This window comes from Lutra lutra, chromosome 9 (assembly GCF_902655055.1).
Source record: "Lutra lutra chromosome 9, mLutLut1.2, whole genome shotgun sequence".
NCBI classification, from domain to species: Eukaryota; Metazoa; Chordata; class Mammalia; order Carnivora; family Mustelidae; genus Lutra; species Lutra lutra.
The window spans coordinates 92,242,725-92,258,539 of record NC_062286.1 but is presented as its reverse complement, the minus strand read 5'-3'; the positions used below and the strand labels follow the sequence as shown (position 1 = coordinate 92,258,539).

Sequence of the window (15,815 nt, the reverse complement as noted above, 5' to 3'; positions counted from 1 at the left end):
TGTTGGGATGCCTTGTTGTCTGGGGAAGTAAGTTTCGGCTTCCTGTCTGGAATGATCACATCATAAGGGTCTGACTCTTGATTTTGGCTCAGGTCATGATCTCAGGGTCATAGGATCAAGCCCTGTGTCGGGCTCCATGCTCAGCATGTAGTCTGCTTAATACTGTTATTCCCTTTCCCTTCCCCAGCCCCGGCTCTCTCTCACTTTATCAAATAAATAAATGAATCTTTTAAACATTGGTGTTTTTTTTTTTTTTTCCCCAAGACATTTTGATTGGAACAAAGGCTCCTTATGTCAACTTGCTGCTCCAGCCACCTTCCTGGAGGTCTTGAGGAATTTTGGTTCTTAGGTGTTTGACATGTTTGAGTCCTTAGATGTCCATCCATTCCCAGCCCCCATCCCTGTGCCTTCTTCACTAGTGCGTAGAGCTATTTTGTGGTGTTACTGTCCAAACTACTTGGATTTTAAGTAGAACGTGTAGGGGTGTTGCACCCTCCAGCCTGCCTTAGGCTCTCTACGACAAAGCTAGCAGTGAGGGGACTGTGCACTCAGAGGCATGCCAAGTTAGATGGGCTTTCTGTGGGGTGCCTTACTTCTGTCCTTGCGACCTCCCTTCACCCTCATGCTGAACACCCTCTTGGCCTGGTCCCCCGGCTCTCAAACTGAAGGGAGAGGAGGGGGCTTTTTCATTTCATGAAATCTGAAGCTGATAGGTCAGCCTTTAATTGCCATCTAGCACCCAGAGGCTAGCGTCCCAGGACCTACTTAATTAACATGGGTGTCTAGGCTTTGCTTCCAGTGGGCCTCGAAGCTGCTGATTGTCTTTGATCCCAAGAAGTGCTTTGTGTTTGGAATTTTCAGCCTGCTTCCTTGACTCCATGGCCACGTTGGGCCTCGCAGCATATGGCTATGGAATCCGCTATGAGTTTGGGATTTTCAACCAGAAGATTGTCAATGGCTGGCAGGTGAGTGAGACTCCATTTCTTCACTTGTTTCCAGCTCTCATGTGCACAAGAAAACAAACAGGCACTTTCAGTCCAGCCTTTTATATGTTGAACTCCTTTTTGGAGAGATTGTCTGCTAGTCCTGGCCAAAGCAGAGGTGGGGTTGGGATTAAAAGGTTTGTAACAGGAGAGTAGTACAGAACATGAACAGACTGGGGTGTTGGAAAGCTCCTGTGTCTTGATGGGGCTTGGGTCAAGGGCACAAGCAATTGCCAGAGCTCAAGAGTATCCTTCAACTTTGTACATTGTACTGTGTACAAATTAACCTAAAACATAAACACAGGATGCACTCTCCTTAACGGTGTGCATGGTCAACTGTTCGTGGAGAAGTGTACAGATGTCTGCAGCTGACTTTGAAATGCATCAAGAATTGGATGGATTGATGGATGGATATGTGATAAATCTGTTACCCGAAGGTAACATATGGGCACACCTCATATAGCAACATGTTAACAGTTATGGATCCTAAGTTGAAGGTGCGTGAATGTTTACTGCCAATTCTTTTAATACTTCTGTATGTTTGAACACACTCATAATAAAAAGTTGACAGGGAAAAGTATGGCTCACAGTAAAAGAAAACTTAAAACAGATTTGTATCTATTGCTTAATTTGTAAACATACTCTCTCCAACCTTAGAACTGCACTTGTCCTCCTGGACAAGTCTGGGTGATTTCATGCAGAGTTCCTTATGCATGTATGTCTGTCAGAGGCACACCAGCCCTCGTACACCTGTGTGCTTTGACCCATTCAGGCTCCTTTCAGTCTATGCAATGTGCATTCATAAGACAGAAACTCAGAGGCCCCTCATTGCCAACCTAGTGTTATGGTTATAGCAGGAAGATTTTTTTAAAGACTTTATTTATTTATTTGACAGAGATCACAAGCAGACAGAGAGGCAGGCAGGCAGAGAGTGGCGGGGGCGTGGGGTGGGGAGCAGGCTCCCCGCTGAGCAGAGAGCCCAATGCGGGGCTCGATCCCAGGACCCTGAGATCATGACCTGAGCCGAAGGCAGAGGCTTAACCCACTGAGCCACCCAGATGCCCCTAGCAGGCAGATTTTTTTGTGTTGTCTTTTGTTTGCTTATCACAGACATTTCTTTGTTGTGTTTTTGTTCTTCTACTTCTTGCCATCTTGCATAACAGCTTAAAGACACCTGTGGGATGATGGGTGAGTTATAAATTCATCCTCCTCCCACCCTGTTGTGATGGGAGCCAGTTTTTGATTGAGTTTATCTATAGCAGAATTAAATGCGGGGATTGGTCAGACAGCAGTGTTGTTGGCCATGGGGCAGAAATAGGGGTCCCCTGAGAGACCTCTCCAACAACCTCTTATAGTCGAGGAGATCCTGCTTCTGCAAACTATTCATGGACGTACTCTGCAGGAGATGGCCAGGCTGTGGTATTGGAGAATCTTACTAATGTACAAGGACATGGCACTAGATCAAAAGGCAGGGCTGGTTCCATGATGAATAGCTGCCTGCACCAGACAGAAGAGCCCAGCCAGGAGTACGATGCAGAGACACACACTGATGCAATAATCTCGGCCGTGTCATCTCCCTATAACTGCAATCAGAAATTCTTCTTGACTTTTTACCTCTGTGTAAGAACCATTTAAAAACAAACAAACAAGAAAAAACAGGGGTGCCTGGCTGGCTTAGTCAATAGACCATATGACTCTTGATCTTGGGATGGTGAGTTCAAGCCCCACACTGGGCATAGAGCTTACTGTGAAATAAATAAATAAATAAAAATTAAAGAATAAAAATTTTTTAAAACTCTGAAGGTAACATATGGGCACACCTCGTTCTATTGCACTTCAATTTATCATGCTTCTCACATAACACATTTTTTACAACTTGAAGGATTATGTCAACTCTGCATCAAGCAAGTGTGTGGGTCCCATATTTCCAACAGCATTTGCTCTCTTTATGTCTCTGTCACATGTTGGTAATTCCCACAGTATTGCAGATGTTGTTATTATATTGTTCTGATGATCTGTGATCAGTGATTACAACTTGCTGAAAGCCCAGATGATGGTTAACATTTTGTAGCAATATTTCTTAATTAAGGCATTATATTTTGTTTTTGTTTTTTCGCCAAAATTAAGAAAAGATGTTTATTGTGTTATGTTAGCCACCACATAGATATTATATATATTTTTAAGACGTAATGCTGTTGGACACTTAATAGACTACAATGAGTATAAATTTAACTTTCACATATGCTGGGAAACCAAAACATTCATTGGGCTCTCTCTCTAGCTATATTCACTCTATTACTGTAGTTTGGAGCCAAACCTGGAATATTTCCAAGGTATGCATGTACTTAAGGTTGCTTATTAAATTTGAAGAAGACAGGGGCACCTGAGTGGCTCAGCCAGTTAAATGTCTGACTCTAGGTTTTGGCTCCTGTTGTGATCTCAGGGCTTTGAGATCAACCCCCCGTTGGCTTCCGTGCTCTATGCGGAGTCTGCTTAGGACTCTCTCCCCCTCATCCCCATCCCCACATGTGCACAGTGTGTGCACACTTTCTCTTTCCCTCTCTAAAATAAATAAATAGATCTTTCTTAAAAATTTGAAGAAGACTCTCATTTAAATTTATATTTCTAATACTTTATTCACTGCTTACCAAATTAATTTATTCCATTGCAACCCCACCAAATGCTTATACTCAAAGATTGTTAGATCTGTGGGGCTACTTTTGGTTTTATTTGTGGGATACTCTTTTGTGTATTTACTGATTTTGGATGCTACCAGGTGCAGTTTTTGAAAAACAACCTGGTTTAAGGAAGGCCTTGCAGAAAAGCAGTGTCTTCCAGTGGTGTGCTGGCACTCCTGCGGCAAAGGCAGCCCAGCCCCAGGTACCCACTAATTTGTGGTGTTATTTTCCAAGCAGTGGGCTCCAGCGATTCTTTTCTTTAATTTCTTTTTCTTTTTTTTTTTTTTAAATACAGCTTTATGGGATGCCTGGGTGGCTCAGTCGGTTAAGAGGCTGCCTTCAGCTCAGATCATGATCCCAGGGACCTGGGATTGAATCTGGCATTGGGCTCCTTGCTCAGTGGGGAGCCTGCTTCTCCCTCTACCTCTGCCTGCAGCTTTCCCTGCTTGTGCTCTCTCTCTGGCAGATAAGTAAAATCTTAAAAAAAAAAAAAAGTTTAAATAACAGCTTTATTGAGATATCAAGTGGTTTTTAATAGGTTTACAAAGTTGGGCAGCTATCACCACTATTTCTGGAATACTTTCATCACCCTAAAAAGAAGTCCCACGTGGATTTGCAGTCACACCCTAGTGCCTGACGAGCACTAATCTACCTGCTGTCTCTATGCATTTGACTGTTCTAGACATTTCCTGTGAATGGAGCTGTACCCTACCAGTACTTCTTTGACTCCACGTGTCTGCAAGGTTCACCCATGTTGCAGCACGCAGCGGGACTTCATTCCTTTTTATTGTTAAATTCGGGTGATTCTTTTTATTATTATTTTTTAAATTTTATTTATTTGACACAGGGAGAGAAAGAATACAAGCAGGTAGAGTGGGAGAGGGAGAAGCAGGCTTCCTGCCAAGCAGGGAGCCTGATGCAGGGCTTCATGCAAGGCTGGATCCTGGGACCCTGGGATTATGACCTGAGGTGAAGCCAGATGCTTAACCACTGAGCCACCCAGGTGCCCCTAAATTCCGGCGATTCTTAATGTCTTCACTTTAATGCTTTTTCCTGAGTTTGTTTCTTTAATAGTCCAACATGTTCCCTTTTGAACATGAGCCCTGGACCAGAACTGGAAATGTTCCCGGGCATAGAGGCCGTGGTTTGTTGCGGCGCGGCATGGTGGCGCCTGGATGGCCAATCCCTGTGGGCTGAGGGCCTGCAGCCCTCACTGCCGGCCCCTTTCCAGGTGGAGGAGGCGGATGACTGGCTGCGCTACGGCAACCCCTGGGAGAAGGCGCGGCCAGAGTACATGCTGCCTGTGCACTTCTACGGGAGAGTGAAGCACACCCCTGACGGCGTCAAGTGGCTAGACACCCAGGTAGCCTCCCCCAGGGGAAGTGTGGGGCACAGTGAGGGATGACCACAGTTCCTGGTCATACCGGCTTCCCTTTGGGTGTGCACGCTGTGTGGTTTCCCCACACAGCCTGACCCGAGGTGAAGGCCTGGGAGGTTTTGTGCTCATATGCCTGCTTCTTACCAGTTGTCGGTTGTTGGGAGCTGCCCAAGCAGGGAGAAAGGCTCCGCGGGGGGCTTGTGTGAGAGTTGAGACCAGCAGTCATTGAACGGCTGGCGGGACAGTGTGGTGATGGGGGCAGGGCCCTGAGGCCCTGGGGGACACGGATAGCTCCCCAGCATCTCCACAGAGCAGGTGCTTGATGCCTGGTCTCAAACGCACACCACAGGCCTTAGTAGTGCCTCCTAGGTGTCATGCACCACCGCTGAGCCATCTGAGCCCTGGGCAATGTGGTGAGCTGGGTCTAGATGTCCCAGAACAGGGCCCTGGCATTGACAAGGGGACAGGAGCATGGCAAGTCCAGTCTAGGCTCTGGGATGGCAGGTAGTGCCCATCTGGGTGATCTTAGGGGGCAGAGGGAGGTAGCAGGAGAGCCTTCCTGGGACATAGCTGTAATGAACAAGATGCAGTCGTCTGGATGTGGGGAGGTGAGCCTGGGAGACTGGGGAAGCCCTGGGCGTGCAAATGTGAGTCGTCGAGATTTTCTGCAGCGTAAGTTTTAAACAGGGTGCATAGGCTAACGCTGGCTAGAGCCATGTTAACATGGCTGAGCCATGTTAAGATGCCATCATACGTTGTATTTAATTTGAAAGAACAGAGAAGGGGTCAGTTATCCCAGTGCTTGTAGAAGATAAGCATATCAGTGTATGTAGGGAAGTGTAGAGACCATAGGGGCATTTCAGGATGAGTGATAGAGGCCTTATGCTGGAGGGCTGGCCCTGGATAGGGAAGGAGGGGTGGTTAGGGATGCTTTGGAGGGCTTGTAACTGGCTTGGACAAGGCTTTAGGGAACCAGGGGGAGTGGGAAAGGGAGGGGAAAGGTGATACTAAGGCTCTTGTGATGCTATCCTGTAGTCCTTTTGGCTGTGGGAGGGGATTTCATCTTGTAAAGCTACAGAGTTGAACCTGTATGAGCCCCCACAGACATGCTTGAGTGTGAGAAGCCCCTTCCAGGGGTCTGAGGGTTGGAAGTGACTGTGAGACTTGTGCAAAACTTCCTGTCCTAGGTAAGAGTAAAGCAGATACTTGTGGACAGAGGGGAGTCAGGAGGGGACGTGGCAGGCCCTATGTTTGGAGCACAGGCCCTACATTTTCCGTTGTGAGTAAAGTGTGGGCTGGTTTGGTTTCTCTGAGGGTTAGAGGTCAAGACCTTCTGCAGACATTGGGAAATGGAGTCAGAAATAGAAGCCGTCTGTGGAGAAGTTAGCTGAGTCCTGCAGTTGCACAAGCATAGTTGAGCAAGAAGAGGGACAGTGTCGCAGGCAGAGGACAAGGATTGAGGAGGTGTGGCTGCTAGCCCTGAGCATCAGTGAGGTTGATGCAGTTGTCCCTTGAGCAGCTGAGTAGGAAGAATTCTTTTTTTTTATTTTTTAAGATTTTATTTATGTATTTGACAGAGAGATCACAAGTAGGCAGAGAGGCAGGCAGAGAGCCCCACGTGGGGCTTGATCCCAGGACCCTGAAATCATGACCTGAAGCCAGCGGCTTTAACCCACTGAGCCGCCCAAGCACTCCACGAATTCTTAATGCCAGTATTGAAGGAGGTGAACTCAGAGAAGATAGATGTGACCTCAAGAGTGTGGTCAGGACCTTCCTTCATGGCCACCACAGGTGCTCTTGGCCTGGGCTGCCCTTGGGCTGGACTGTGGCCTGTCACAGGGTGAGTGGCAGGAGTCTGGGGTAGAAGAACAGCCAGAGGGCAAGCAGGTTGGCCGCCAGCATGCAGCACAATGTTACTGGTGGGATGAGGAGTCCTGGGCCTGGGGCCTGCATCTCTGACTGACTGGATTGGACCATCTCTTCTTGGCCAGGTGGTGCTGGCCATGCCGTACGACACCCCGGTGCCCGGCTACCGGAACAACACTGTCAACACCATGAGGCTGTGGTCTGCCAAAGCGCCCAACGACTTCAAGCTCCATGACTGTGTGTTCTGCCTCTCTTGTCTCTTTTGGGTGGTTTCCCCAAACTTGCCCCCCAGAGCTCTTATCCTGATCCTGTCTGCACTGTCCCTGCTGTGGCGAGCATGAGGCTCTCCTTGTAAGGCAGAGAGCAGGCTCCTCAGAGACCTGGGGCCTCCCAGGGATCACCCCTGGGCAAAGCCAGTGCTCCTGGGACCCTGTGCCTTCAATAAGGAGTGAGGGGCCTGGGGTCCTGTAGGGTGTGAGGGCTCAGTGAAACCATGGCTCTGGGGGCACCCCCTGTTTGGGAATGCCCCTCCCACAGTTCAGGGAGGTGAGGGGGAAACTAGAGGCAGAGGGCACGTGGGGAGTCAGGGGAAGGCCCACGGGTCCTGACCTCACCGTCTCTGCTCACAGTTAATGTGGGTGGCTACATCGAGGCAGTCCTGGACAGGAACCTGGCCGAGAACATCTCCAGAGTCCTGTATCCAAATGATAATGTGAGTAGCTCACGTGGTTGGTTCTCATCTACTAGGAAAGTGCCCTGGGGGGCTGGAGCTGTCTAGAAGAACCACACTTTTCATCAGGTCAAGACCACATAAGTGGCCACCAGCAGCCCTCATGTGGCTCCTTGGGGTGAGGACGGCACTACATGCTTGATTACGCCCCATGAGTCTGTGTGTGCCTGTCAGCATCTCCCCCTTGCCGTCTCCCTAAGGGGACACTTTGGGAGGTTCGTGGCCTCTTCTCACACATCCACGCTGCCCCATACACGGCTGCCCCTGCAGGCTGGCTCTTAGCTGACCTCATACGAGGCCATATGCAGGGAGCCATGGGGGCAACGTGAGAGCTCGTTAGACTTCACATGTGGCCAGCTTCTGCTCTTCTGCCATGTGATGCTGCTTCCCTGAGAGTTGGGTGACCCCTTTCTCAAGTGGGGATAGCAGTCCCTGTTTGTCAGTGATGCCTTGAGGCATATGCAGTCATGGTTTGAAAAACTTTTAGTATGTGCCACCATCCACTAGATGAAGTCCCAGCCACAGCCTCCATTGCCACTGAGTTTAACATCCGCTGGCTTCGTTACTATTGCCAGGCAAGAGCCCTTGGAATTCACCTGTCTTAGTGGGTTTGCATTTTCTATTTAATCCGAGTAATATGTGCACATTAGTAGCAAAGGGCATTGGTGCTGAAAGGCTCACAACCAAACATACCCCATCCTCACTACCCCCACCAAGATTTTAAGCAGATTCTAAAGCTTTGGAGCTTGTGCTCCCGATTGACTCTGGGTGTTAAGGAACGAGACCTGCATGCCTGCTGTCCTCATGCAGGGCAGTGTGACCCTGTGCTGGCTGCCTACCTGTCTGAAGATCACATGCAGTTTAGGCCGTCATCACTTAATTCCTGTGCCCTTGAGCTGCAGGTTACCTGACCTTGGGCCCAGGCCGGGGGGTGGGGGGTGGAGGTGTCTGTGCCTTGCTGGCCCCCAAGGGCTCCTGTTCTCATGCACACATATGTCCCTAAATCCCTGGAGCAGGATCCCTCAGCCTAGTGCCCTTCTTGGGTCCTGAGGGGGTCCCTCGAGTGCTTGTAGTGGTCCCGCTGGCTGTTAGTGATGCCAGCTCTATCCCGTGTCTGCAGTTCTTCGAGGGGAAGGAGCTCCGCCTGAAGCAGGAGTATTTTGTGGTGGCTGCCACCCTCCAGGACATCATTCGCCGCTTTAAGTCCTCCAAGTTTGGCTGCCGGGACCCAGTAAGGACCTGTTTCGAGACCTTCCCCGACAAGGTTGGTTTGTTGATGGGTCTTGACCCCGGTGCAGAAGGCAGGACATTCCCAGGCTCTTGTTTCTTCCTCAAGGTTGGGGCTCGGGTAGGTAGGGGAAGGGCAGGACCGCGGTCTCCCCTTATCCTGGTCTCCTTGTCGTCAGGGGCTGGGCCCCTCCTCCCTGACTAGGGCCACACAGGGCATCCTAGGAGCAGCAAGGGACACTGTAAAAGGTTTCCGTGGGCGAAACATGATGCATTTGGCAGGCTGGGTTCTGTGTTTTTAAACAAGGCCAACATATCCTAGGGGAGAGGAACTTTCTGGGCCAGGGGGAGCAGTAGAGAGCATGAGGAGGGCCTTGGCAGCAGGCCGATGGTCCTACTGAGGAACCTGCCTCCAGGGTCTTCCTGGCCCCTCCCTGTGGCCCCTGTGACCCCATTGTACTCCCTGTTCCTTGGCTGGAGTCCTGCTGGGCTCAGCACCTGTGCCATGCTTTCAGCTCCCATTGTCGGCCCTGTAGACCAGACTTCTCAGGGGTAGGCGGCTGAGGACCCCCATTCTGCACACAATGACCACAGTGGCGCCCGTGCAGGCAAGAGGATTGAGGGGGAGGCCCTATGTAAACTGCAGGTCGCCATCCAGCTGAATGACACCCACCCAGCCCTTGCCATCCCTGAGCTCATGAGGATACTGGTGGACGTGGAGAAAGTGGACTGGGACAAGGTGAGCACCGAAGGCTGGGCACCAGGGATATGGTGTCCCCACAAGCATGGGCATGTGGGGTGATGGTGTTCCCCACAGACCTGGGCATGTGGGGTGATGGTGTCCCCTGCAGATACCTGGGTATGTGGGGTTATGGTATCCCCCAAAACCTGCATGTGGGGTGACAGTGTCCTCCAGACCTGGGCACGTGGGGTTATGGTTTCCCCCCAAGACCTGAATGTATGGTGGTCGTGTCCCCCATAGATCTGGGCATGTAGGGTTATGGTGTTTCCCCCCAGACCTGCATGGGGGATGACAGTGTTCCTCACAGACCTGGACACATGGTGTTATGGTGTCTCCCCCAAACGTGCATGTGGGGTGATGGTGTCCCCTTCACTTTCAAGCCTGTCCCAACAACAGTGGTAAGTACTGAGCTGGCCCTAGGATGCTGAGGAAGGCTTTTCTCCTGTGGCCTGGGGAGAAGGGGACATTGTCCCTGAGGAGACGGAGCCATGGGGAGGAGGATGTTCCAGGAGTGGGTCTGGGGTTTCTCCCAAGGGACCAAGGACACGGTGGGTGGGGCAGTGGTACAGAGGCACATGAGCAGTTTTCTGGAAGACAGGAAAAGGATCCTGACACTTCTTAGAGCTTCTCACATACATTTTCTCATCTTAGAATTGTGACAAAACCCCCAGAAATATCAAGTGTAAAGAAACACATTGTTTATGCTTTTATGTTTGTTCTCTTGATTCATTTGGTCCTAGATCCTTGTATAGTGGGATTTTCTTGATCTAGTTTAAATCAACATGTAAAACTGTAGAGCAACTTTTATGTCATGGTGTAGAACCCAGATCCCCTCTCTGGTTTGGGGTGCAGTTCCAGATGGGGTAGGCAGCACCCCCGTGGTCCCATCTGCTCTTGGCCAGTGGAGGGAGGTCACACAGTTTCCCAGTGTTCTCAGACTGGATGTGAGATTAGTTGGGTGGAAATAAATTAGAAAATTGTTTGGTGTTCTGCTTTGTTCACCAATAAAAAATAGTTTACACAGAATAAAAGTAAGTGAATGATGCCACATGGTGAGATAAGCGTTACTCATTTATGTGTGTGTGCTCTGTTAGGAAGTAGAATGTACGTGGTCATGTCTGAAATGTAAAGGGCATGGTGCTCACTTGTGGGTTTTGAGAAGATTCTAGACAGGGCCAGAGGGCAGAGATATATAGCTAGCTGGCCTGGCCCCTTTCTGGTGGGATCCGAATATCTCTGTTTGATCCTGGGCTTGCCCCTTGCATAGGCATCTGGTAGAAGAACTGTTCCTAAACAAAATGCATTGGAATGTTCTGGAATGTTCTAGGCCTGGGAAATCACAAAGAAGACCTGTGCATACACCAACCACACTGTGTTACCTGAGGCCTTGGAACGCTGGCCTGTGTCCATGTTTGAGTCTCTCCTGCCACGGCACCTGGAGATCATCTATGCCATCAACCAGAGGCACCTAGATGTGAGCAGCAGGGACGCGGGTGGGAGCTTGGGGGTTGCTGCCTGACCACCCCCTGTCATGATCAGGGGTGGAGGTGGTGGGCAGAGGTAGAGGGTCCTCCCATCCTCCACATGGAATCATCTGGCCTAGAACAGGTGCCTTATTTCTTGAATAGCCTCTGCCCAGCTGAGGACTTGGGACAATCTGGCAGAGGTGGCAGAGTCAGTGATATCTAGTCCCCACACCTAGACCCCCACAGTGTATGTAGGAGTCATGGATTCAGGTCTTTTTAAAACATTCCCATTCCTGAGTGGGGCTCAGATGTGTCTTGAAATGTCTTTGTCCTGGGCCATACAGCAGCATTTGGGTGATTTGGAAACCAAGTAGCATTTGTCTTTTCTCTGTTACCTGCAGAGAGGAGAATGGTACACGAAAAGAGCAACTTAAAGTCCAGATGAGTTTGTTGTTCATTTTTAATGATCTTTTTTTTTTTAAGATTTTTTAAAAAAATTATTTGACAGAGATCACAAGCAGGCAGAGAGGCAGGCAGAGAGAGAAGGGGAAGCAGGCTCCCCGCTGAGCAGAGAGCCCGATGTGGGGCTCAATCCCAGGACCCTGGGATCATGACCTGAGCCAAAGGCCGAGGCTTAACCCACTGAGCCACTCAGGTGCCCCTGTTACTCATTTTTTTTTAAGTTTTTTTAATTAATTTTTTGAGAGAGAGAAAGCACAAGTGAGAGGAGGGGCGGAGGGAGAGAGAAACAGATTCCCTGGTGAGAGCGGGGCCGGACTGGGGCTTGACCCTGGGCTCGATCCTCGGATCCCAGGATCATGACCTGAGCTGAAGTCAGACACTTAACCGACTGAGCCACCTACATGCCTCTGTTGTTCAGTTGTTTAACCTTCTGGTGAAAAAGTAGCCATTACCAGCTGATCAGACTGTGGATGGACCATGCCTAGGCCAGGAGGGCAGCACTCTTGTCTCATCCTTGTGAGTCACGTGGCACGCCTCAGCACCAAGGTCCTCTGACTGTCTGCCTCTGGCAGGGCAGGTTTGCTGAGTCCTCTGGCCAGCACAGGCCCTTCCCTGGGTGGCAGCAGCATGGAGAGCTCCTCCTGCCCTCAGGGCTCTGGGAAGTGCATTCCAGGAGCTCAAAGGCATATATGGGGTACAGCAACCCCAGGTTTTTCTTGGAGGAGGTGGGCTCTTCCATGTGGGCCTCTGGGCCTTCTGCTCACAGCTCTCTGTCTTGGCAACAGCACGTGGCTGCCCTGTTCCCCGGGGATGTGGACCGTCTGCGGAGGATGTCTGTGATTGAGGAAGGGGACTGCAAGCGCATTAACATGGCCCATCTGTGTGTGATCGGGTCTCATGCCGTCAATGGCGTGGCGAGGATCCACTCGGAGATTGTGAAGCAGTCAGTGTGAGTAGGGCCAGCATTTGCCCTGAGCTGGGTGTATCTCCTTCCTGACCCCAGATCTGCCTCTGGGGATGGTTAGCAGCCAGACACATGGTAGCTGAGGCCTGTTGCCCACGTTCCACACTTGCTCTGTTGCCGTCATGCACGCTGACTAAATTGCCCAGGGCATATCCTTCTGTGGCTGAAGACACCGAGGGCTCCAGCTCAGTGAGTGGTATTAAGGTGCTGAGCCTTCTTATCACCAGTGCCCTCCTCTTTTCGGGCTCTCCCATCACCATCTGCTGCTTGCCAGGTGCTGGGAGTGCCCCACTTCAGGACAAGTGTCCCATTCCTAGACAGCATGGAGGTCAGGGCAGGAAAGAGCCAGGGCTCGTCAGCGAGAGGAAGGAAGTATTCTTAGGTCGGATCTCATGCTTCTGCTCCCTCTCCTGGTGGGATTTGATCTTGGAACTCCTTCCCTCCATCCTCGACCCAGATGTGTGTGGAGCACCTCCGTGACACTGGGTCTGTCCATGTGGAGGCTTCTGTGTTCCCAGGGCTGGCCCAAGGTCTTCATGTTTAATAGTCTTCATTCCCTGCAGCAAGCCTGTCAGTGGGGTGCATCCCCATTTTACAGATGAGGAGACTAAACCCCAGTTCTCAGGCTTCATAGCCTGTACCCTCTCCAGTGTCACAGTCCCCGTGGAAGATGGCCAGGTTCCACTGCCTATGTGGTCATTGCTCTGTGGCCGAATGAGCAGTGCTTTGAAAAGCGTGTGCTCTGTGCCCACTGTGGTCAAGGTGGGCAGTAATACTAACTGCTCTGTGCTCTTTCGAAAACAGAACAGAAAAACGGAACTTTGGGACCTTCCAGGGGATTTCCTTAATGTTCTCTTGCTCACCTTGTTCCAAACACAGCTCTTGTGATACTTGCCTGTCTTCTGTCTTAGCTTTAAGGATTTTTATGAGCTGGAGCCAGAGAAGTTCCAGAATAAGACAAACGGCATCACACCGCGACGGTGGCTGCTGCTGTGTAACCCAGGGCTGGCTGACACCATCGTGGAGGTGAGACCCACGGCAACTGAGTCCCCAGGGAGCTGCGGGCACGCTTAGATCCTCAGCTGTCGCCCAAGGCCCACAGGCCTGTTGCCAGCATGTGCTGAGGGCTAGCGATCCTCCTTTGTGTGTTGGCTGGCAGTGGCTCCTGGCTGGGGATGCATGGAGTCAGATATGGGGACACTGAGCCAAGCTATACCACCAGTCAGTGGCCCTAGCAGCTTGTGCAGGGGTTCAGAAGTGAGGTCCTAGGCTTTGGGAAGGACTGGGGTGGGGCCGCCTAGCTGAGCAGCAGCCACAGACCCACTGAGTTGTTTGGTGAGGCAGACACGCAGTGATAAGCTGATCATTTATGTGCTTGTACAGAAAGGAAGGAGGAAGTGGGTGCTTTTACACACCAGGTGCTGTGCTGGCCTTGAGAATGCAGCAGGTGGCTGGAGGGTGACGCCTGGTGAGGGCCTGCCATGGGGACACTGGCAGTCTGGCTACCCGTGTCAGGGAAGGCAGCCCTGGCAAAGGGCCAGCAGAGCACAGACCTGCAGGGCTAAGGGGAGGGAGCCAGGAGCCCTGACTCTCTGCTCCTTTGGCGGTGGGGGGGCATGGCCCACCTGGGAGCTGGACCGCCAGCGGGGCTCAGCACCAGGTGAGGCAGGCAGAGGAAGGACAGGCCAGGAGTTTTGCTCGTGGTCCTAAGTTAGCAACAGGGGCACTTGGCAGGGGCACTTGATGAGCAGTGCATTCAGACCGACCCCCCTGCTGTAGTGCAGAGGGCAGGACCAGGAAGTGGTTGGAGGGTGCAGGGCCTTGGGGATGGATGAGGAGCTGCTGGGCCATGGTTGGCCCCCAGGCTTGGGACGTGTCTGTGAAGGGGACGAGGAAGGATTGCATGATTATTGTGGATGTTTGAGCTTGACCAGACTATGACGTCCTAGTCAGGAGCAAACCCAGGTCTGATTGGAGGGAGCCTGGGAGGGAATGCTCGTAGCAGCTGCGGCCACGGTCTGGGGGTGTTTTCTGATTGCTGGGTATTGTGAGAGAGAAGCAGGCCTGGGGCCAGGCTAGAGCAGATCCAGCAAGGAAAGCAGAGGCAGGATGACAAAATGGGAAGACAGTATCCAGGACGACAGGTCCTACAGTGAGCAGAAACACTGTTTCCCTTTATGTTTTACAGAAAATTGGAGAGGGTTTCCTAACTGACCTGAGCCAACTGAAGAAGCTGTTGCCGTTGGTTGATGATGAGGCACTCATCAGGGATGTGGCCAAGGTCAAGCAGGTAGGCCCAGTGTGGGACAGCAGTCCTGTGTGATCTGGGTGTCAGACCCAGTGGCTGCCCTCAGGTCACCATCAGGCGGGCAGGTGGGTGCAGACCCCAGAGCAGCCCAAGTATGCATTGCCCCAGGTTCTGCAGGAAGAGCTTGTCCACAGGAGGAACTCTGAAAGTCCATCCAGTCCTGGCATCCCTTCACGTGGCACGCCGCTTGCTAGTGTGAGAGCCTCTCCCTGGGGCAGCCAGCCTCACAACCAGATGAGCAGGGCCCCTAGAGCCCTCAAACCTGACAGGTGACCCCCATGACCAAGAACACAGCCTCTCTGGAGCCTGCCTCTCTGCTGGGCTGCCACATGGTCTTAGGTCCCAGAAAGAGTCCTACCTCTTGAGTCTTTTCTCCCTGCCTGCCCCCATCTGTGTCCTTTGACACCACACCCACAACTCCCCTTCGTTCTACATTTCTTACCTTTCTGCTTCTGCGTAGGTTTGCTTTTCGGTCTAGTTTCCCATTTATTTCTGCCACCTGGGAGTGTGCCCAGCTTCAGTACCCCGCTGCCCCACCCCTATCCCCAGAAAGTCTCTGGGAGCCCCTGCCCTGCTGTGTGGCTGGAAAGCCGGAGCCTCAGTCAGACCTTGGGGACTCAGGGTTTTGACCTTCCTTGTCCTTTTTCTTCCCCAGGAAAATAAGCTGAAGTTCTCTGCCTTCCTGGAGAAGGAATATAAGGTGAAAATCAACCCTTCCTCCATGTTCGATGTGCACGTGAAGAGGATCCATGAGTACAAGCGGCAGCTGCTGAACTGTCTGCATATCATCACCCTGTACAACCGTGAGTGTGCCTGGGCGCCGGGGCCTTTGCTGCAGCCCCCAGCAGCCTCCATAGCACCACAGGGACATGGGCGCTGGGCGAGAGGCTCCACGTAGTGTGGCATTCAAAATTAGTTGCTACCTGGTAGACTCGTCATGAGTTACTGGGAAAGATTTTACTTAACAGAAACATTTGAAGTATACTTCCCAAAAATAAAATAGAGTGTTAA

At 51.3% G+C, this 15,815-nt stretch overlaps 1 protein-coding gene across 1 annotated transcript in view; it reads left to right on the top strand.

Annotated features, from left to right (window-relative positions):
- Positions 1-15,815, top strand: part of PYGB (glycogen phosphorylase B) — a 56,887-nt gene that overhangs the window by 28,766 nt on the left and 12,306 nt on the right. Inside the window, exons 4-14 of the mRNA XM_047744211.1 lie at positions 862-965; positions 4,893-5,024; positions 7,031-7,142; positions 7,535-7,617; positions 8,756-8,899; positions 9,509-9,601; positions 10,932-11,078; positions 12,318-12,481; positions 13,408-13,522; positions 14,685-14,786; positions 15,460-15,607. Coding sequence (XP_047600167.1) covers positions 862-965; positions 4,893-5,024; positions 7,031-7,142; positions 7,535-7,617; positions 8,756-8,899; positions 9,509-9,601; positions 10,932-11,078; positions 12,318-12,481; positions 13,408-13,522; positions 14,685-14,786; positions 15,460-15,607 — 1,344 coding nt within the window. The remainder of the gene's footprint in view (positions 1-861; positions 966-4,892; positions 5,025-7,030; positions 7,143-7,534; positions 7,618-8,755; positions 8,900-9,508; positions 9,602-10,931; positions 11,079-12,317; positions 12,482-13,407; positions 13,523-14,684; positions 14,787-15,459; positions 15,608-15,815) is intronic.